Source organism: Paralichthys olivaceus, chromosome 19 (genome assembly GCF_024713975.1).
Source record: "Paralichthys olivaceus isolate ysfri-2021 chromosome 19, ASM2471397v2, whole genome shotgun sequence".
NCBI classification, from domain to species: domain Eukaryota; kingdom Metazoa; phylum Chordata; class Actinopteri; order Pleuronectiformes; family Paralichthyidae; genus Paralichthys; species Paralichthys olivaceus.
In genome coordinates, this window is record NC_091111.1 from 4,588,669 (window position 1) to 4,612,728 (window position 24,060).

Sequence of the window (24,060 nt, forward strand, 5' to 3'; positions counted from 1 at the left end):
AGAACACAAGGACGAGCTCTAATTTACGAGCGTATTGTATATTGGTGGCTTGACTTCAGACGAAAACAAAGGAAATGGGTGAAAGGGACAGATGAAAGAAAAAACGTAAAGAAGACTGGCTTCATCAAAATGGTCTTCTCAAATCCAGGCTGCACTTCATTCCATTCCTTACCCAACCCCCCTTTTTATCAACCCCCCGCTGCTCCAGGAGATCAGCCGTGCTCGCAGCGAGCACAGCGAGGCGAAGCTGTGTCATTGTAAGAAGGACGAGATATCACAGCGCGCCAACCCCACCGAGTGGCTCCAGCTAGGAAGCTGTGCTCTGCAGCATCATGCTTGTTAGAGAGGGAAGCGGAACGTGCAGTTACATATCTATCAGCACACAGGCTAATAATAGACATCCAACTGTCAGGGAGGAAGGGATAGAGAGGGATCAAAGAATGCCTTTTTTACAATAAAGTCATTTTTATACACAGAGCCTCTGTATTCTGAAGAACATGGCTGGTGACTTACTGGATCCTGAACATGCCTTAAAGCACTTAAAACCTAGCTTTTGATACCAGCTCCAAATCCACATCATGTAGCCCAGAGTAAGCAGTTCAATAGCTTCAGTTGATTCAGAGGCTGTTCCTGGTACTACCAAATTTCCCATCATAAGATCTTCCATATTCAATACATATATTGTAGACACTCCGTCTCTGTGGTTTCATGTTGAGTTCGTGTCGATAGACATCATATATTGATTCAGTCGGTGTCCTGCTGATTGTTCAAATTGACTCCACTTTGTTGTGATGCACGCTCGCTTATGCACAATTCAATGAGGGAACACAGACACATGATTGTGTAGGTTTATTTGCGACACACAAAAAACACTTGTATAATGTTGTATGAATGTGTTCTGTGATCACAAATGGACACTTATCATATCTCCTGTCTGTCCACAGTCACTGGAGAGCACTCGTCGTATGCTGCAGCTGGTGGAAGAGGTAAGAAAGACACTTTGAATAATGGATCAGTGTTGGTGTAAAGGTTTCATTTATAGTTTATAAATAGAACCTAAGACAAAATATGACACATGAAGAATAGGAAGTGAATGAAGTCAGCCATCTCTGATCAGAGTGATTCACTATCTATTAGAAAAACTGCAGAAGAAAGAATCTATTGTGACGAGTCCGGAGCGTATAATGAGGGAATTGAAGCACTCTATTAAATTTGTTTGAATATTTGTCACAGTATTTAATTTTGTTCCTGTGTTATTATTTTGTTACTATAATTATATTTTCATTTCAGCAGTTTGGTAAGGGAGGAGTGACTCCAACAAAAGAGCAGTTTATGTTAATATTTTGACATAGTGAGTCCATTATTGAGTAATAATAACACTTTGTTGGAGTATTTACAAAGTACCAATCACAATAAATTCTTTAATCATGGCTTAATTGTGAATGTGGATGAGCCAGCATTCCCAAGACAGTTTCACACAAGCACCACATTATTCTCCATGTTCAACAAAGAACACAACACAATAACACACAAAGCAAACAAGAGGAGGACAAGTGTGTGTTGTCTTACAGGAGCAGAGCTGACTGTGTCCTGGTACAGTGAGGAGTAAGAATCTCTCTGTCATCTCCACATACATGGAGAAACACAGAAATCTGTAACTAATGGAGGTTTACTGGTCTCCATGGCAGAAGAATGTAATGTTTTGGCAAGGATGAGACCTTATTTCATATTTAACAAAACAAAGACCAATGCAAATTTGCATTATCCACTAGAATAGGATTCCACACCACTCCCAGGTCTGTGCATTGAACACAGTGCTGAAACTAGGAAACCATTTGCTTAGCACAAAGACAGTATCTGTCTACAAGTCTATTTATTTTGTCCAAATCCATCTACCCAGAGTCCTGCAGGGGCCCAATTATGCAAACCTGTTACCCGCAGTTATCTCCAAGTCAAATCCAAATCTGACTGGGCGCGTTAACCTTTGACCCGACGCATCACTCGTGACTAAACACACATGCTACGTACACAGTCACTCACATCAACTGGATGACGGCCTCCTTGTCCTCCTGTTGTGGTGGTTGAGTTGTGTTCTTGGAAAAGTATCTGTGACTACGGACTCTTTCTCTCTTTATGGGATCCAGTTTGACGTACTACCTCTAGTTCACTGTCGGTAGAGGCAGTTATTTGAGTGGCAGTGAAGGGGTCAAATGTTGTGTCATAGACTTTAATACAGTCTTGACTGGACTTAATATAGGCTTATATATAGATGTTAAAAATACTTCATGATCATATAAATTTCTAAAAAAACACACTTTACTTCTCATCCACTGTCTGCTCAAGTTAATTTAATTTTTGCCCGTGAATTTACATGAATATATTTTATATCCTTTAACATAACTTTACCCATGGGTACCCTACCTGCTGCAGGACCCTACACCTACCAGCACACTTTAAAACTCAGTTATGTGAAACCCATAAGATCTGCACAAATACCAAAGTTTAAATGGGTTTTACACTCCCGCTTCATATATAATGCATAGAGATGAGCACTCTCCGACAGCTGAATGGTTAGGGCACACACCACATAGGTGCAATTAATGCCCTGCTTTCCTGGTTTGACTTTAGGCCTGGATCATTTGCTGCATAGATGTTAAAGCTACAAAATATAGTATTCCAAAAACATTATTACTAGAAAATGTGGGTTCTTGAATCAAGTCTCTTTCTCAATCCACAATATAATTTTCTAACAAAGAAAACCTTTTGTTGTTGACAAACTACTTTTTGGTCCTGTGATGAAGTGCCGCTCACTTCAATGATTTCCGACACTGGATCCAAATTAGCACTCCCTCTAAAACAAGCATCAATGTTCTGTTTTAATTGCCTTAATCCATTAGGCCTGTAGAGCAGGATTGAGTGAACCATGACTCAACTGAGTGATTGCGTGAATAGCATGTATTATAGAGAATTAAGTAATCAGAGAGTTAGACGGACGATACACACCCTTATTTTTATTCATGCCAATAAATAACACTGTAATAAACAGAGGGTGAAAGATGAGGAGAAAGAGAACGGAAAGGCTCTGAGAGTGGCACAGCAACAGGAAGATAGAGGGAAGGAGGCAGTACAATGCAGAGTGGAGGATACAGAAGAGAAAAGGCTTGGACAGCTTGGGGCGGGGGTTCCTGACAAGCTCCCGGCGCACATCTCAAGGTCATATTGATCATCAGTTGACATCTCACAACGCCGCTCCACCACCGCTATGACTCTACTGCAGGGTGGGGAGGTAGTGAAGGCGAGAGACAGAGGAGGAGCAGGGGGAGAAAGTTTACTGCTCCTTCAGTTTGATAGATGGTCAGAAAAACAGAGGAAGGACAGACGGGTATTGAAAGATGTCCAGAATACAAATTCCTCCTTATTATATGGAAATTAATGCAGAATGACTGGCTTCACTATCAATTCGCTTTTTTATACCATCTGGAAGTCTCCATCTTGTAGAGTGCATTCAGTCACGTCCATGATATCATTCGGGATTTAAACTTCTGAGACGTGTGGTGATATGATGGTTTACTGAAAAAAACTCATAAAAATATGCTTTTTATTTAGACTCAAAAAAGTGTCTTTGCAGCGTAATGTATTAATCTGGCTCCTGGATTTGCATGAGTAGGCTTCACAGTCCTCTATGGGATCATGGGTGTATCCCGAGGGACACATTTCAAATCCTTTGGAATTTCACTGGGAAAGAGGCTTTCCATATTGCCAGAATAATTGCTCCCCCCCTGCCTCTCGAACATGAATGTGTAGCTTTCCTTCCAAACTGCTGAGCAGGCAGGGGGATGTGTGTGTAATGGTGTGTGTGTGTGTGTGTAGCACTGACACACCATAATCTTATTTATGGCTATCAAGCCGAGCCAGGTGCCACATCTTAGTGCAGCAGTACTGCATTTCTAAGAAGCAAGGGGAAAGAAGAGTTTTACATTTAGTGTCAATATCCTCCTTCTGATACTTGCGTTTTTTCTACCAGCATTAAAACCTGCAGCTGACCTGACCTATCAGTGACTAAGAGCTTCACTATTGAATCCACATGCAGGCTCCTCATGCCCTTATTCAAATGAAACTCTTAAAGCTGAAGAGAAAAAGACAATCTCCATCTTCCTCCATTGGAAGACTAAATACTCTTACAGTTTACAGGCAATACTTAGGCACGGTCCAAATGTCAAACAGCTGCTGACATCTTAGATGGATGGGGGGTTGGGATCCTGTGTTATTAATTGCATAATTTGTATTGAAATTCAATGGCGGGGTCCTCCCTTTAATGAGAGCTCTCCTTCGCTGTCAGCATTACCATTCTCCTGGTGGCTGTTTCCATGTTTCCTGGTAAGGTGAAATAGAGAAATGACCTTTGCTCCTTCTAATCAATACAAGCTTATATGCTGATGTTGGGGGAGCAAAAATTAAAAAAAAATGCGTGACCACAGAGCGTCAAGATGTGAAATTAGAACCTGTTAGGTCTTCGTCTAGTGAGCCGTAAGAAATCTAATTTTTTCCCAGAAACTGTGGGTTTTCATGTTGCATAATTCGCTACCTTCAGTCAGAATTTTAATATATGTGCTGTTTTCCTCCAGTGTATATTTCCTGGAATGTTTCAACAATTAATTAGCTTTCTTGTCCAGAGCTCTCCAAGAAAATGATACTCCTCTCTCAGAGATAAGCTTTTGCATAAGCAAGGAGTTCGCCTGCCTCGAGTTACATGTTAGAGCTCTTAGTCAGTTAAGTGACTAGATGGAAATGGAGCTGTTTTCCCCGTTTCTGAGCTAAGCTGCTAGCTCTATTTTGTTTTGTGAACAGACCATAGTCTGTGTAAAGATGTACAAGGCAGTCAGCTATCCAGAAATGAAACCAAAATATCCCAGATACACAAATGCTGAATACAACATGAAGTTTCACAGTTTGTCATTCAAACCAAACTAATCAGAAACATGAAACCTTGGACTTCTCTGTTCTGTGTGACGACAACTACCTAAAATGCCTGGAACCCTCTCACTGTATTTGTGTACTAACTTTTTATTTTGGTCCATGTCCCATCAAGTTACATGGAGGAGGCAGAGATAATGACCTATACTGTAGCCAGCCACCAGTGGGCGATCAAAAAGCTTTCTCTTCACTTTTGGGGAACCATCTTGTTGTCCATCAACATGAGTGGCATGAATCTTCTCATCTAACTCCCAGCAAGAAAGCAAATCAGCATTTCAACCCAAAAAATCATGTTGTGTGTATTTTTTTCTGCTGTGAAAGAGAAATATCAGCGACTGAGTCTCCAGCCCTGTCAGCATTGTTGATGTGAAGGCGAGGAGAGAAAGCCTCCGCTGCATGTTAAGTTGTCTTCAATCACTGTGTTTTATTCCATTGCAAGACTTTAATATCAATATATAATATAAAACAGAGAGAAAGAGCACAGGAGAATGGTTTTCCAGACACTGATCACATGTTATTTGTGGTGAAAAACAGAGAAGGAGAACGAGAAGTGGAAATGGCTTATGACAGCACATATTATCCAGCACCAGCCGCTGATTCCCTCGGCTGTTTTGGCCTCATTACTGACCTCTCTTTCATTTTGTTTTCCCTCCCTCCCTGCACCCCTCCTTCACACCTGCCTGTCCTTGGGGAGTAGAGCAAAGATGCCGGCATCAGGACTTTGGTTATGTTGGACGAGCAGGGAGGTAAGTCTGCAAGAGGAGGGGTGGCGAGTTTAGTTACACCACATAGTTATTAATAATGAGCTATTCACATTAAATAAAGCTGGTATAATGATTCTATATGTAGAAAAACACATTAAATGCTATTCACATTCTAGCAGCACCACAAGTGACACTGTTATATATAGATAGAAATGTTGCTGTAAAGTTAATGTTATCAAACATGAATGAATGAATGAATTTGCTTCATATGCAGTTGCCTAATTGTTTTTATTTAAATGCATTGCCAAACTAATTCATTTTTTCCTGATTTTTATTTTTTTTAAGTAACTATTTCTGATTTGGGTTTTAACACATTCAAGGGGACCAGTTTAACTTTGGGGAATTTTCTTTCTTTCAGCTTCCTTTAACCGTTGTTTCCTTTTGCTAACTTGTTTTCTCCTTTTTTGATTTGCCTAACTGCATTTGATTTGCCAGCAGCTTGTTTACTGTCATTGCCAAACAAAAGACAGCGAGTAGAAATATTGAAGGTGCCAAAACATGAACAAATCCAGTGAGGAATATATTTAATGCCAGCCACTCACTGCAGTGCCAAAACAGGACAGCTCATCAGCGAGAAAAATGATATCTCTTACATGATCCAGTTGGGTTAGCGTGTTTGTTCCTGTGGCAGCTGGTGGCAGGGCGATGTATCGGCTGTTCTGAGATCTGTCGGTGCTGTAACCGTCTCCAAAATCACTAATGAAAATTGTTGGGATGTTGGTGTCACAGAATTAGTAACCTTGAATTCAAAGCCAACACACTTTATATTTTACCCCAACGTTAATGAATGAGTCTTAACAGGCTCCATTTTATGACAGAGGCCACTTGTTTAATACTCACAACAGGTTTCAAACAGGCCAGAGAACAGCTGAATGGTTCCTGCCACACTGCTGACACTTCAGAGATCTAAAAAATACCAGAGGTGGATTTAAAAGAAACGATCGATTTAGCTGGTAAAGACAAAAATATTCACTTCTCTGTCAGTTCATACCAGTTTGTACAATCCCTGGTTACATGCAGTTTGTTAATGAGCAAACAAACCCAGAACCCACTTTAGGTTAAATGTTTTATAATGTGTAACATCAATCAGGTAACATTCATTCTATTAAAGTTGGTATTGAAAATATATCTTGAGCTTCGATTGTCTCTGAGGGGGACACGGATCCTCAGCTCTCCAGTTGGCTGGGGGCTTGTAAGACCAATTCACCAATCCTGTAGGAGGGAACCATAATTGTACCAACATGGTTGGTTGCTCAGAGGGATGAGAGCTCTACCCTCCTGTATTCTGTACTCACAGGATCACTACTCCGAAACCAATTGAAACAGCTCACTGAACATGCAGGAGGCTAAAAGCCTGAGCTGACCTCTGACCCTGTGTTATTGACTTTAGTGTAGGCAGAAAGATGTGAGATGTGAAGCACTTGATGCTGGAAAACAGTTATTGACGAGTGAAGACGTTTACTTCGGGTGAAATCAAATGTAGTGTAGAGTTGCAGCCGCTGACCATGTTTTCTTAACTATCAAATGAGCGCTGCATGCCGAGTGCCATTAACCCACTTCCTTTCTTAGTTGAATATATTTACATAAAATGCATGCCAATCGGGGATTCTACAAATCTGAAGAAGTCAATGAACTAGTTTCTCAATCCATATTTAACTGTGCCTCACCCTTTCACACTCTGCGTGCACCGTGTTTCCTTTAATCAGGATGTAAATCCTCTGTGCTGTGGAGCCGTCACCAACCCACCATCCACCACATCAGCTTGACGAAGGCCCTGACGCTCATAAACCAGAACTCAGTCATTCTTAAAATCTGTTCCATCTTCTTGACCACATGCAAAACCAGACAAAGCAACACAGGCAGTTTTTAGTTACACACACCACTTTTATCATCTTGATTGTGGCAGCAACATTAGGCAATGTAAATCACCACAACTGATATCTGAGAATCTTAAGCAGCCTTTTAAAGAGTTCCATAACTATGAAACAGTCCAACACCATGCTCATGCCTTGATCCACAGCAGTGAGTGCTCAGTCAGAATAAAGCAAATGTAAACCTGTTCATATATATCCGTATTGTTTTCAAATTAGCAGACAAGGGCACATTCGTTTTTAGTTGGCTGTCCTCACAGCAAAAAAGGAACAAGTTTAACTCAGCATCCTAATCATGACAATCTGATTGTAGATCAGGAGACAGTGAAAAATATCAACCGGAGAAAAAACAGACCTGTCAGGTAATGCACAGCGCAAGTAAACAGCTCACAAGGGAGTTTTCTTTGCTTTGGTCTGATGACATTTTAAAATATACATATTTGTTGAATATAGAGCACAGATCCTAGTTTTTTTGGACTGCACATTGACACTTAGCATTGGACCAGGAATAGTAAGGCATTTTAAGAAAATTCACCTATTTCCTTTTTTGCTAAGCAGGGAGATTCCACTCTCATTTGTATATTAAATATGACACTAGAGCCGTTAGGCAAATACCAAACTTAGCATAAAGACCGGAGAAACATCTATATTTGTTCTGTATATATTCAATTATATATTGTTATGTTCAACATACTCCCACTCTATGAGCTGGCACTAGAAGGCAGATTTTAAGAACTTCGGACAAGTTTTTCCAATCCGGGGGCCATGAAGGAGGTACAATTTTCATAGGTGGTCAACTAACAGGAGAGGGGCACTTCAGGGACCAATTCAATTTTAGTTGGGGCCATCTGCCTCTGCCTTTTGCGAGGGTGGCTCTAGCCAGGCTAGCTCTTCCCTCCTTTTTGTAGTTTTATGCTAAGCTTAGCTATCTGGCAGCTGGCTCTTGCTTCCTATTTAGCGTAGGCTACAGAAATGAGTGCTACTCACATGTTTATCTAACTGTCTCGCTAGGAAGCAAATGCTGATATTTCATAAAAATGCAAAACTATTCCTTAAAGTTAATATTTTAACTTTAAACCACTTAAACTGAGAAATTATACTCACTGTCATTATTTGATTTGTTGTGCTTTATATTACCTTGTCTGGCCTAAAAAAAAACAGTGAATGCACAAAATTGTATTTTATGCCACCAAATCCACACATTCAGTAGAAAGTTAGTTCACACATGCACAAACACACCAGGGTACAAACACACACACACACACACACGACTGAATTACTGCTCATAATAACTCATATTTCTGTCAATCAGTCAATGAAATTCATTCCACTACTGTCATCCCTTTGTCCTGACCAGAGCAACTCGATCGTGTTGAAGATGGCATGAACCATATCAACCAAGACATGAAGGAAGCCGAGAAAAATTTAAAAGATTTAGGGAAATGCTGTGGGCTTTTCATATGTCCATGTAACAAGTAGGTACTGACAACGTGCCTCAAGGTTCTTTACATATGTGGTGGCGTCCAGTTTTCCTCTTTTTTTTTTGTTGTTTTACTTTATTTTGTCACAGTGAGTGTCTGAAGTTGTTGTCTTATCTCCTTTGTCTTCTCTTTATCTCTCTCTTCCTCTCCTCTTCCTCCCTCTCTTTTTTCTCGTGCTTCGTTCTGTGGGGGATAAATGACTTGTGTTTAATCAGAGCAACTGGAGCGCATCGAGGAGGGAATGGACCAAATCAATAAGGACATGAAGGATGCAGAAAAGAATTTGAACGATCTAGGGAAATTCTGTGGTCTTTGCTCCTGTCCATGTAACAAGTAGGTGCTGCTTGCCTGCCTGCCTGCCTGCCATTCAAAAGACTGAGACTAAATATCTAAGAAATTAAAAAATAACAGAGGTAGAAGTGACATCACGGTGGCCATCAGCCAATAGTCCGCTCTGCTCCAGCTCCAAATAGCCACTGACTCTGGCCCTTTTACAGCTATATGATTGTGGACAGGAGGATATGATACACTTTCTCTCTCTCACACACACACACACACACACACACATGCATAGCATATCTAAAGTCGAACTGAAATTTAAATTGTTTTCACTTTCCATGTCAGGACAGGCATGATTGACACTGAAGCCAATGTACATTATTTTCTATTTCTCAAAACAACCTAGGCAGCTAGCCGGACATGACCACTTGCGTATACCTGCTAAGATTGGTATAGAAGAGGTATCAGTTTCAAGCATATGTCCTCAGGATCCTAGGATGGTTTCTTAACTCCTCGTGGAAGTGGAAGCTAGCAAGCTAACTTGTTAATGTTAATTTCATTTTTCAACAGATTTTTGTGTGTTTTCAGTACCTGCTAAATATAGACAGCTCCTATATATTGAGTTTTATATTCATCACACATTAGAAAAAGGAAGGGTCCACCCAACGTTAGATGTCTCTTTCTTTTATTGATTTTATTGATTGTTGTCCGTACTCAATACAACACTCACTCACAATTAGAAAGATAAAATGATTATTACGAGTAACTAACTTGCTTCCTGACAGAGTTACGTAGAATATGGAGTGCTCAGTTTACAGTAGGGATGAACTTACAAAGGATTTTCAGTATCTGCTCACACAGATTCTCTAGCTGTCAAATGATCAGTGCTGAAATGAAGCCAAAAGTTAATGTCCCCCCTTCCTGTAATGGAGATGTATCAAGGCAGTTAAATCAATCAAACTTCTAATCAAACTCATTTTTAAATGAACTTTCTTTTGTTTTGATGGTTACAAATTTGACCAAAAGACTATTCAACCCAAAAAGATGTAGTTACTAAGCGAAGAATATTTTTAATTTCAGTTCGACTTGAATGCAACTGCACAGTACACGCAGACACACACACTGTAGATATCTGCTGGCACATGCAGTAGCCTTGGGTTTCTTACTAGACTCTCCACTGGATTGGCCTTCTGAGATACAGTATCCCATAGTTCATAGCTCAACAACTGGCAACCATGACCTGCCAACCTGAGTCCATCCATCAGAGCCATCGCTACCTGATTGGCCTCTGAGAAGTAACGTTTATGCTTCCAAATTACAGACACACTCAAACTTGTATATATTTTTCTTGCTGCCTTTGTGCAATGTGCAAATGGACTGACGAGGCCCAAATCCTATAAACCCAAGCTCAAAAAGTCCAGTCCTCCACATAAGCTCTCCTCCACTCAGCAAAGGCCATGGTTCATCAATAAGTGCCTCTCTTAACACCCTTCTACCAAGTGCCCCTCTCCAAGTGCCCTATTCTCTAAGCTTCCACTTCTCCAAACGCCTTTATAATGGGAGGCATATACATGCAGGTGTAGTCATTGTAGAAGTCCCTCTTGTAACATTTGATTCCTCCTGAAGAGTGTTTTTTAGTATGAATGCAAAGTGATGGGACAATGGGTACTTCTACAATGACATAACTTCAGCTGTTGGCCTTCCTAACAGATTAGATTCTTCTAAAAGAGCAGGGCTGCGGCTCCCAAAGCATCTTGGCACTCAGATCATTTTATGTCCTGACCCTGGTCTGGTAATTCAGTGATCTTTGTTCCAAAATGTCTTTGGTCAGCCTGGTCCAGGACTGTTTGACACTTCTCCTCATCTGCATGATCTCTACCACCACCGCACCGCTTTAACATCCAGTAGATCCTCACCTTTCTCGCAGGAAATGAGACCTTGTTATTAACCCCCCTCTCCCCCCACCGCCATCTCTGAACCACTGAGCGCCAATGACATGGAATGACTGGCGAGCATGACCCTTTGAATGCTCATGCATGCATGACGATGCAACTCATAACAGCAATGCTACACGTGGAGATGCTAAGATCCTGATGCCGATATTAACGATGGAATGATGTTGGTGATGTTGATGATGAGCAAATGTTTTATTTACCACGAGCTGCACAAAAGCCTTGTCTTATTTTGAAAAGGTCAGACTACCAGGGGAGAAAAAATGTTTTATAAAAACAAAAATATTAAAAGTGATATATTTAGCAAGCGTTTCAGTGTCCAAAATATTAAAGCAATAATAGAGACATACATTGTCAATTGTGACCCTTGCATGAGAAAGAGAAAGAGAAAAGAGAACACTGTGTGAAAACAAAGACACATCCAAAGGAAGAGAGAAAAAAACAGGAGTGATCGTGTTGTTCCTAGGAGCTGGAAACTGGGTTAGAGCACATGCGCAGTGGGACATTTTCTGGGAGCTAGACATGTTTGTTCTGTAAAATGGGTACATCAAGCAACTGCGCATGTGGCATGCGCGTGGTACCCTCGTCTGAACACAGCTCCGCATGGTGACAGCCCACCGCTGCCTTGTTCTCCCCCCCTCTGGTTCTGCTGCAGTTTCTCTGCAGTGCCGCCTCTCCTGCAGAGCGCTGTGCTATAACTTCATCCTGCACTGGTTGTTCAGCTTTGCTGTTCACTGAGCTCCCTCTCCTGCAGGGAACTCGCTTACATGTAGGTCAGCGTTTCAGATAGAGGCATGACAGCCTGCTGGGAAGTCAACTCAAACTGGATGCACACAAAGATTGATGCTGGAGTTGATAAAGAGAATATTTCCCCACCACCTCTCAGAAAGTGAGACGTTATCCCATCATGCATGCTGGTATATTTCTTAAATCCCTGCAGCGTGCAGGCTGTCTATCAGAATTAGCTGACTGTTGGATTTTTTTGTACTTAATGCCTTCTGATTGTAGCTGTCTGCGTGCCACTCAGTGGGTTTGATTGGTAGATAGCTCAACACGCAGGTCACTCAGGGAATGGATTCGATAGAATGAGTTTTATGATGGGTTCTGCAGTACTCGTAGCATCTAATCAGATCATCTCGGCTCAATCACAGCAAAAGTGATTAGGGAAGTGCATTATATCCATTCCGAGACTGAAGGGGAGCAAACTGCAAAGGAGAACAAACTGGATATCAAATGAAAGGAAAGCGAGAGGAGGGGAAATGAAACGGTCACAGGTTCGCTGTTCGAGAAAGAAAAAATGAAAAACAAAGTAGGTAGAAAGGGAAAGGACTCAGGCAAGGGTAGCATGTGTGTTTACCACAGTGGTGTGTGTCAGCAGGGACAGGGAGCTCAGTGAAGCTTTGCCTCAGTCCATTTCTATTAATAAAAGCAGTGTAGGAGGCTGAGCCATCGCCATCCCTGATACAGCTTGAATACATCCACACAGCCCTCCAAGGTTAAACTAACCTCATCAACTGACACTGCAGAAGAAATGACAGCATCTTATAAAATAACATTTATAGATGTGTGAATGTTCTGCCTCAAAAAGTGCCTAACATTCTGGAGATAGATTGTGGAAATCAAACTAAAACAGCAACTAAAGAATTAAAAATCTTTAACAGTTAAATATTCCTCTTTTTCCCAACTCTGTGCCAAAACAGATGCAGAATCTGATTGTTGACGAAGCCACGCGGCCGAGCTGTGGTTGTGTATTGTGTTAGCTCAGCTGTATTTGTCCACTTTTCTGCTCTTGAAACAGAAACAGATTCCAGCTTCGGCTCACACGCCTCTGCCTCACTGCTGCCTGACATCGCAGCTTGTCCAGTGGCCCGAACCTGGAAGAAAGGCAGTGACGTGTAAAAACGACAAAACCAGGGCAGGATTTAGGGGGGTGGGGACACAGGTCGCTGGATGTAGGAACAGTTAATAATGGTGTTACTCTCTGTTGACTCCCTCCAGTTTCTTGTTTTATTTTGTTCCCTTAAGTCGTTTCGCAGTTTGTTCTCCACATTAATCGTCGCCCCCCCCCCCCCCCAACAATGTGACAGTCCTGTACACTCTATGTTGTGTGTCTGCCAAAAGCTCATCTTCTCTGTTTTCTGTCACACTGGGACATTTAACTGTGGGAGTGGGGGTGGGGTTTATCATTGCAACATTACAGAAGTGACGGGGGGGATGGTTACAAATTCTTTTTTTTGAACAATAGGATCCTAAATGTTGCAGCTACTGAAATGCATGCTTAGATTATAGAGTACACACAGATGTGGCTTACCAGGCTTGCCTGATTCTGAGCAGTATGTTATATATAAAAAATATAACATCACACACATAATTCTTGTGTAACTACAGAATGAGCCTGTATCAAACCCAATGTACCAACCAGTCCATGCCTGCTATGCTTTGCTTGACTTAGTCTAGTCCCCACCATATATTTCTGTGCTGAATGCATGATGATCAATCACGCTACATACTGACATGCTGCTGCAGTACCTCAAATCCAAGGCTTTCTTTGTAGATATTCGACTAATAGGAAGCCAGCCTGGTTATTGAGGTAAAATGACAGGTCGCTCAGTCCAACAGTTGAGTAACTGTCCCTCCTCGTCCTCCCTATCGCTGCCGGTGGCCAGGATGAAGAGCGGAGCCAGCAAGGCCTGGGGGAACAATCAGGACGGGGTTGTGGCCAGCCAGCCCGCCCGCGTGGTGGACGAGCGTGAACAGATGGCCATCAGCGGAGGCTTCATCCGCAGGTAAGTCTGACGATTTAAGTGGATACGCACAAAACTGGATGAATAAGACTGAAGGAGGTAAATGTAAAGGCAGTAAAACCCCCAATATAATAACAACTTCCAACCAAACAACCTCACTTTTTACTTGTATTACACAAATGAGACACAACACATTTACCAGTGAGCTTTGTGAATCCAGAATGAACTTATTTTCCACGGGACGAACAGCAGAAAAAAAAAACAACTGTATATTCTAATGTTTTCATCTAATACTGTCCCCTTTCTGTCTGACTCTGCCTCTTATCTCTATTTAATGCCTTTATGTGGATTTTAGGGTCATCGCAAAAGCAGCAAAATATATTAAAATGACACTGTGTGAATTTAGAAAGCTGTAATATAAAATTTGGTGCGCATAAATCTTGTATATGCATATTTTACCACATGTATAATTACTATAATCATTAGGGATAATGGCAGCATCATTACACCATTACATATTCCCTTTAGATGTTTTCTGTTTCAAAAATGTATTTTAGTTTTAGTGTCAGAGAAGATTATAATCAGATAGATATAGGACAGGATTTTCTATGTCTGATATATTCATATGAATGTTAATGGAGTTAAAGTCCCTCCAGTATGATGAATGGAAAATTACTTACGCAAAGTTAATACATCATAGTAAACCAATGACATTACACCGTCAACTTAGCACAATATAAAACATAATGTAGCATCAAAGCAGCAAATTCAGCAAAGTCCTGTAATGTAACCAGAACACCAAGAATATTGTCCACAAGGTTTGTGACGGACAGTTTGTGCTGGTTTGTCTTGGCGTACTGACTCTAATGTGTCCTCTGTCTGAAATCTGAAAAGAACAAGGTAATACATCAATTCTGATGGAGTAATTAAACCTAAAAGAATTTAATTATCTAACAGTTTTTTTCACGACTCACATAGTGACATCACTCAGAAATACTTTTTGCCAAAGGACTGAACATAAGAATCGATGGGTAGGTGTGCTGCATTAACTAAATGGCCTCTGCAGGTCAGAACAGCCAGTGCACTTGAGTAAAGGACACAGGAGAAGGCTGCAGTTAAGTGGAAATGAGGAGTTGAAGAGATTAATTCATTCGGCTTATTTCTACATCACTGACTCCTCTCAGCTAACGTGTCACTGTGGTGAGATGTGGTTTGTTTAATTTGCTTCAACAAGCTACTGAGACAGTTCAGCTACAGTTCAGCTAACCACTATTCAATGTTTTGGCTAACCAAAATGATTGCACGTATTATATTAGTCTGCCTTATCCCAGATACCATCAGTCTTTTATATATATACAATTTGATATCATAGTTTACATTATTTATTCAGACACTAGTCGTGGCAGATCAGTGAAGTAATGAATCTCTGGGGTTGAGTCTTATCTCAGTCTACATCCTCTCCACTATAAACAAAATGGTGTGTGAGGCTCATATAGCTGTAAATTGACCTGTACTGGGTATCATAGTAAAATATGTGGTGTCACTGCAGTCCAAAACATGTTGTGGTGTTTCCCATTCTAGATTTTTACAGTTTAAGCCTGTATCAGTTATTTAAAATTGTAAATGGAGTTACTGAACATGATGCTTGTTGTAAATATCCATGTTAAAGTAAGTATTATGAGAGAACTAAGCAGAAAAAGACAATATAAACTGCTGTGCAGAGGAATCTCCTTCTGTCCAGATGACTGGTCTGAGGTCAGACTCTGCTCCTCCGAGGATCAGAGGCAAAATATGGATGAAATATGGATGAGAACGTCACAAAGGAAAAAGCCAACACCTTTCTGAACCTGGTCAACATATAAATATGTGCCGTGTGTGTGACCCGGTGTTCATGCAGACATGGCCTCTAACTGTGACTGTGTTTGTTCAGGGTAACAGAAGATGCCCGGGAAAATGAGATGGACGAGAACCTCGAGCAGGTGGGCGGCATCATCGGTAACCTGCGCCACATGGCCCTGGACATGGGCAACGAGATCGACACCCAGAATCGCCAGATCGACAGGATCATGGAGAAGGTACACACACGACAGGATCAAGATTTAACAGCTCTTTTTATATTTATCATACAGTGCATACATATAAACATAGCATTGATTCATTTATTGCATTTTGTAAAGATGGATGTCACATACAGAATAATTTCCCCTGACTGTAATTACTTAATGTATTTGATAGTAGTTTCTTTTTCATCATAATTTGGCATTAGGACAAAAGTTATTGAGCAACATTATTTAACCTTGACTTATCAAAGACAGGATGACTGTATTTATACCTTTATACAACACACAGTTAAATATGAGCGCTGCTCAGTCCTGTTAATTGTTAAGAGACAAGTGCACGTCACAGATTCCCCTGATCCTCCTTTCTTCATCATGTCTCAAGATTTAAATCTACTAATATTTTAATCATAAGATGGAAAGATTTCAAAACCAGCAGTCACTAGCATTATTATGACACCTCATTTAAAATAATAAGCTTTTCTAATAATAATACATTTTCCCTCCACAATCATATAGAGAGCAGCAGGAAAATTCATTTAAACCCCTTTCAGAAAGAACATTGGAAATGGGAACAAAAATATTTGGACCAAAACATTATATCATTTTAGGTTTTAAAAATAATAACGTGAATAAAAGAATTAACTCTGTGAGCCTCAGTTGTCCTTACTTGAATATATGAGTTTATTTCAATATGGATCTGTTGAAAGAGACGACAGTCAAAACAAAAAGGACAATAGAAACATTTCAGTATTAAACCTAATGGGATGGAACTGATTCAAGTTAAGATGCCCATTATCCTCATGAGGATTCAGAGTCTCAAGGTTCATACATCTAATCTAGCACATTCCAGCAGGGGCCTTCAGACCCCTCAGGTCAAACAGAGGTTTTAAAAATGTTTGACGATACATGGAAAAATCATGTCTTATATTATATGGATCAAACTGACAATAATCTCCTCTCTCTTTCTCTCCTTCACCCAGGCTGATTCCAACAAAACCAGGATTGACGAGGCCAACCAGCGTGCCACAAAGATGCTGGGCAGTGGCTAAACGCCCTGAGCCTGCAGCGTAATGGTCCCCGGCGTCCCGCGCCGCACATCGACAGGCGCTGACTTGCTTTCATCTTGGTATTGACCTTCTAGGTTTGCACACATGCACATATCACCTCCCTTCCCCATTGTAAATGTTGTTCTGTGTCGTCTGTCGAGCTTTTTCAAGATGATTGTCCTCGTAAAAAGATGATTTCTTATACTCCGTATATCATTCTTTCCAAAGGTTGTATATAGTGCTGACTTGATGGCTCTCTAGCTCACCTGTGAAGTTTTTATTCTCTTTATCAAAGTATATATATATATATATATATCATATATTATTATATATCATATATCATATATCATATATAATATATATATATATATATATGTACACTGCTCTGGATGACAAGTATATTATAGGAATGCTATACAAGCTGTTTGTTTTTATTCGTTTTCCTTTTCAGTATCTCAGTATCGTCCTAGTAAAACTGTGTCATTCCATTTAGGCTACTGTCATGCTCCTTATTTTGGTGTTGTCACAAAAAAAGGGAGACGACCAATGGGAAACCACGAGTGAGAACTTGCTAAGTGACGGTACAGATGAAGGGCATTGCAAAGAGCACTTACAATCAAAGGCAGTCGATGGTACATTTTCCTTCATCGCAATCATACTGTTCATACTGAGTTACTGTTTAGACAATGTGCAACTAGACTCTCTGTAGCTGTATTAGACATTGCATTCCAAGTGATGTGAATTGTGCGTTCTCTGCATGACAAATGGTAGATTTTAGTCTTATAAATAAAACTCGTCTGAAAAATATATATAAAAAATGATAACATGGCAGTAGCAAATTGACAAAAACGCATGCTCAGTATTAGGACACAGTTGATCGTTCCATACTCCTGCAAGTTTGCAATAGTGCCACTCTTTCTGTCTCGATATATTTACCGACTGTGACCATCTTGTTGTACAATAATGCAAAAGGGATCAAAAAAGTGAGTTAAAGATGAAAAATACGAGGACTTGGGGTTGTATTGCAAAAAATGACCTGTTTTCTAAATGATTATGCAGTTCAGTGATGAAGATGTTGATTATGTGCTGAAAGAGAAGGACTGGTTGTGTACTGTAACATAGGTTTTGGATGCTCTGAAAAAAAATAAACGTTTGCAATGTAAAGCAAAGACGCATATTTCTGAGAGACCTTACTTTTATAAGAAGACTGTATCTGTAAGTTTATTCTCCCCCGTGTGGTTTGTTATTGGTAAAATACTGATAATGTTGAATTACAATGATAACTATACTCTGAAACAAAAAATACATACAAAAGGGTTTTTTGTTGCTTCTGTACTTTAGAGCTATGCACACCAAATCGCCAAAATGTTGAGTAGTTAGAGTAAGGTGATTAAATACCTAAACCTGAATGACACAATAGGTTAAACTGTGAGATTGATGTCCTCAACGCATGTAATATTAAAGACTCCCTCTCTGTATCCTGTCAGTGTGTGAAGTGGTGGACATTTTGTAGCTAGCTGAATTGATTAAAAGTAATAAACCCTAGTCGCACCCGTGTCTGTCTTTATTGCTCCTCTGAGTCCAGAGGCTTTTTGTCTCTTTCTGTAAATCCCAGGGTGATTTTTACAGAATATATCTTTCAGTTTAATCGTTTCATACATAATCAGATGGTAGATAATCACGGATGTGGCAGACAGTCCACCTTAAGTCCAGGAATGTCACCAAAATGGTTAATTCACTGACAGTCATGAAGATAGAAGCTTCTGATACTTTAAATAACCAGGACAAATAATTAGGATTTATCATCTTTGTCATCTGAAATGTAGAGAATCCAATTAACATGAGGTAATTTAAAACAAATTACAAGTTATGCTCAAATGCAGTGGCCTTTGTTTGAAATCAGATATGCAGTATCTCTCTTTTTCAACATTCAATTGAACCATTTTAACTAAATACAGAAACCTCATAAACTAACTTATAAGTTATCCTCACATCAACTTACTAGAAAATAGTCATCTGTATGTTTTGCATTTCTTTGTCTTGCTTGTTTCTGTGATTTACTGTAGAGACATGACAGTGGCATCAATCTTCTCATCTAACTCCAGAAAAAAAACTAAAGAAAAATGCAGATTTGCCAAAATGTCAAACAAAAAAATGTTTTCAGTTCTTGATTATATAACTTACGACCTCAGTTTGGTCTTGGCACATAACTTTAGTAGAAGCAAAGTAGACATTTTTAGAGAAATATGTTCCTTCCACTGCTGGAGAGAGCTCTTGGTGAGTAAACAAAGTGTAAATGCTGAACTAGCAGCATTTCTGTTAGATGGGTAAACAAACAACTGTTAGTGCTGTGTAGCATAAGACCTACCAAAAAACATCTAACCTCTGCAATGACAAAGGAAGAGACACACTGATGAATGAGAAGCTACGAACAGAAAATCAAAACGTTATTTCTGTTGGGAGCGTGTGTGTGTGTGTGCACCAAACTTAATATCAGTCCAGTCACTTTACTTCGAGATCTGCTGGTCATAGACGACAACACGTGAACATGGGTGGACAGAAGGACTGAAGGATGGAGGGATGAACAGAGTAACTATACATAACATCTGCTCTCTGCTGGAGGTAAAAATTGTGTCTCTGAAAGTGAGAGAAAGAATAAAAACTATAAATCAACAGTCACCCCTTGCTCTCTAATTTGCTTTTAAGAGTATAGACTATAGAATAAAGGTGCATTTCACCTTGAGAGATCATATATAACACTAAAACTTTATAAGTACCTACAAAGAACTATGTGTCTTAGTGGTAAATGTTCATTACCTCCTCCTAAAATGGCTCGATGATAAACAACCTCTTGTTAGGGCTATAAACATTGGTTGGTAGTGGATTTCTGATATTTCTGATTTGTATAAATGATCAACATATGATAAATACATTCCTCAACACTTTTCTCTCTCAGACACACACACAGTCATGTCTCGGTGGCTTCAGAGGACATTACATTGACTTCCATTTCTTTCATGGACACTTAATCTGTCATAACCACTACTTGCCAAACCCTGACCTGACCTGAACCTAACCTAAAGTCATCACATTAAAATGTGATACTTTAAATTCTGGGGACTTGATTTGTGTCTCTATAAGGAAGACATGTCCATAATGTGACTGTGTTAGGTCCCCACAACTCTAGTAATTGTTTAGTTGTCGCTCCACCCTCGTTTGAATGCAGACTCATGTCACGGATGGCGGAACAATTTCTGTCAGGGAATCTCAGCGTTTTGGCTCGAAAAGGCTCCTGAGCTGCAGATGAGCTGTGAGGGGAGACGGAGCAGGGGTGGAGCCATATTACCTGATCCCAGTCATGAAATGAGGTATAGAGTTACATTTAAGCCATTTGATGGCTGTAAGATTTTTTTTTCCATGATTAACGTTTTGATTATGTTATTTTGAGGAGCCAACAAGTTTTAGGAGGTGCAATAAGTTACTGGAGTGGGACTTTAACATTTCTGTTGTGAGAGTAAACACACCCAGTCAATTTAGATTTTGACGATGTAACACTTCCTCTTTGAAGATGAACCTTAAGTTTTTGAAGTGTTACGGCCATGGCCACAATCTCAGCCTTCCCTGTGATTCCCTTTGAGTTTGTCTCTTCCTCTTTGTCTCTCAGTCTGTGTGGCAGGCGTGTCTCATCAGTCTCAGGTCCTGCCTCCGCGTTACCTGGTTACACCTCTCCACCTTCACCTCCCCCTCCTCACCGCACACCTGCTTCCCATCTACACTCACCCTGCAGTGTATTTAAACCCTTGCAGCCGCTCGTCACCAGGTTGTCTGCTCGTCTGTCAGTTAGTCAGCTGCTTTGTGTGTTTCAATTTGCTTCTGTGGTTTTTTTACAATTCTTTTTTTGCCTGGTGCTTTGCCTGTTCACTGCCAACTCAAACTGACATTTCCCTCCACACCTCCCTCCTCACCTAAACCCTTTAAACTTGCTCCTGTGTTTGGTGTGTTGCACTTGGGTTCAGCTCTGAGGGAAATTGTCACAGGGAGGGATTGTGAATTCAAGACAATGTCTCCGGAGCATTTCTGTGGTTGAATCAGTCCGTCACTGTGCAAACAATTGGATTGAGACTCGTTATACAAAGTGGAACTCGTTCTTTTCAGGTCTGAACTTGATTCAATATAAAAAATATACACCACCAAACTCCTTTCCCAACCCCTACCTCACCACCTTGGAGTCCCATAACCTCTGAAAATAGAGTAAATATAAACCGCGCACTCATACATGACGTTGTTGATAATGCTGATTTCCTCCATCATTATATCCACAGAACAGTTTAGTTTTAAAAGATGCCCCTATTGTCAGGTCAGGGGTTAACTTATAAAACAGGATGGTGCAACTTGGTTAGTCAAGTCAGGAAGTAGTTTCAGATGGAGTTTGTTATAGATGGTTCATCAGGGTGATCAGTTGGCTCGTGAGTCTTTTGTTTGGCGGGACCTTTATGTTTGCTAGGATCTCAGACTGTAGGGACGTGGATGTGAAATCTTAAATATTTCCTCATGGTATTGTCTTGTGTTTTTGAGTTTGTACCGACCAACCTCAGCAAGGGTTTTGTTGAAAGAGGTCACGTTTATTTACGGTCTGCAGGTCTCCACTCTGCCATTACTTTTATTTCCTGCAGGTGGCGCATGTTGACATGTAGACCTGACAATTTCAGAACATCTCCCTCTGGAGAATTTGCAGCCAGTCATCGACTTCCGTATCATTCCTTTGTGCTGCTCTGTTTTGTGAGATGAAACTTTGCTAATGAAGCCATTATTACATGAACAATGGAGGGAAAACACCAGAAAATGCTATCATCAATCAAGACAATACAAATGGGAAACCTCTCTTTTAAGGAAACAGTCATGTTATTAAAAATCCTAATTACTCCAGTACGTTGAGCTAGTTTAAAAACCTTCCTCTTTAGGCTGATTCCTTTAGTTTCAGATCAAACCGCACTGATGAGGAGGCCAAGACAGTGAAAACAAATGGTGCAACACTGCTCAATCGCAAGGACTCTCTCTCTCTCTCTCTCTCTCTCTCTCTCTCTCTCTCTCTCTCTCTCTCCCTCTCTTCTCTGTTTCTGAGGTTCATCCATTATTCAGCAGTATAACAAAAATACCCTTGAAGGAGACCAGGGGACAGTAAAGAACATAATGGATTGTTCTGGTTTCTGGAGAAACTGCGCCTCATCATCTCACACTGGTCTTTGCTCCGTAGGTTAGTTTGTTTTATTTAGCCACGAAGCTACTCCTCTGTGAATGCACGGAGGCAAAATGAGACAGGTGCTTGACCTTAAAGTGCTGACACATGAGGGCAGGGAGGCAGGTTGATGCAGCACTTTTGACTCATGCAACACTGTGCATCGTGGGGGGTAAACAGGTTCATCACAAAGCTGCAGCAGGAGCACACGTTTTTTTCAAAATGTAAAAGATTTCCTTACATTCAAAGTCTTTATTGTCATCATACTCAGGTACAACGAAATCGTAAGAGGCTTCTCACGCCAGGATTTATCTATAAATATATATATAGGTGTAAAAATATATAGAAATATAGAGTGAAAACAACAAAGGTAGCAGCATCAGACTGTGCAGAAGGTAGAGTAACAAGAGTTTGTGTGTTAATCACAGTTCTTGATGTGTGTGAATGTTCGTCACGGTGCTTTGTGTGTGTGGTACGTGCACTACGCAGTCTCTGAAAGTGTGTTTTCATCTGCATTTAGTGGAGCAAAACTACTCAACTGATTTCCATGTGGAGGAGTGGGACACAACCCAAGAAAGAACCCATTCGATTTTGGTGTAGATCAGGATCCAGAAATTCTTTTTCACAACATAGTAAGATTTGGCGTTTTGCGACATCTTATTGATTTCTCAGAAAATAATAATAATAATCTTAATGAAAAAATCAATTATACATGTTTGGGAGACTGATATTTATGAGTGTGTGCAATTTGAAATGTGTGCATAAATGTACTGTGTGGCTGTTCCCTCTTGGAGATGAGTTCAGGTTGATTTAAACTTAAGGTTGCAGTGTAAGTGTGAAACCATGCTCATACTGTATTTGTCTGCAGGCAAACCCCTGAGCTCCAGCAGTACCATCACTGTCTACACCCCGGCTTTTTCAGGCCTCATTTATCATCCTGCTCTCCTCTCACACTCCTCGGATTCTCCCAGACTCTCCACCCCCTCCCTCCTCTCAGAGGCGGCTCAAGCACCATCTCTTTTCTTTTTTTTTAATCAGCATGTTTCCTCCACTCATCCCTCCTGTCTTCTCTCTGCTCTGAGCAGCGTCTGCAGCCTCCTGACACCGTCTGGGATCAGATTTGTTGTAGTCAGCAAATAAAGTCTGCGGGAACACACACACACACACACACACAAAGGAACAGATGTGGAACAGGCATGCACATGTGATCTCCAATCAATGATTTTCCACAGACACACTGCACACACCAGTGTCTGTGGACACCACACCTTTAATAAGTGGCTGTATGGAACTTATTGTGGTGGTGAAGAGAGGCTGAACGCTTCAGTTTGTGAAACTGTGCATTATTATTGTCTTCTTTGAACCGCAGTTTTGAATTAGACAGAAACTACAGCACCCTCCAAACGATAGTAACAGTTTTAAAGCTTAATATCTTGAGTGAGTCTTTCTTAAAGAAAAGTACATCCTCACACACAAACACGTTTGTTGCTGACCTGTAGCTGACATCTGCACCTGAATCTATGTACTGGTATTCCACAGTTCAATACTACTCACGCTGATGAAAACATGAGATCTAACAAACAGCATCATGGACTAGAAACTGCTGAGAAACCACAGATGAGCTCCACCACACTTGTTTGAGCAGCAGCAGCA

At 40.5% G+C, this 24,060-nt stretch overlaps 1 protein-coding gene across 2 annotated transcripts in view; it reads left to right on the forward strand.

Moving 5' to 3' along the window:
* snap25a (synaptosome associated protein 25a) overlaps window positions 1–17,461 on the forward strand; it is a 32,716-nt gene extending 15,255 nt beyond the window's left edge. Inside the window, exons 3-8 of one of the 2 annotated variants that reach the window (XM_069514817.1) lie at window positions 945–986; window positions 5,672–5,720; window positions 8,967–9,084; window positions 13,988–14,107; window positions 15,996–16,140; window positions 17,106–17,461. In XM_069514817.1, the coding sequence (XP_069370918.1) occupies window positions 945–986; window positions 5,672–5,720; window positions 8,967–9,084; window positions 13,988–14,107; window positions 15,996–16,140; window positions 17,106–17,174 (543 nt within the window). In that variant the 3' untranslated portion in view covers window positions 17,175–17,461. Of the gene's footprint in view, window positions 1–944; window positions 987–5,671; window positions 5,721–8,966; window positions 9,085–9,305; window positions 9,424–13,987; window positions 14,108–15,995; window positions 16,141–17,105 lie in introns of both variants that reach the window. The other variant, XM_020091949.2, reaches the window with a different exon arrangement.
* Window positions 17,462–24,060: the final 6,599 nt, after the last annotated feature.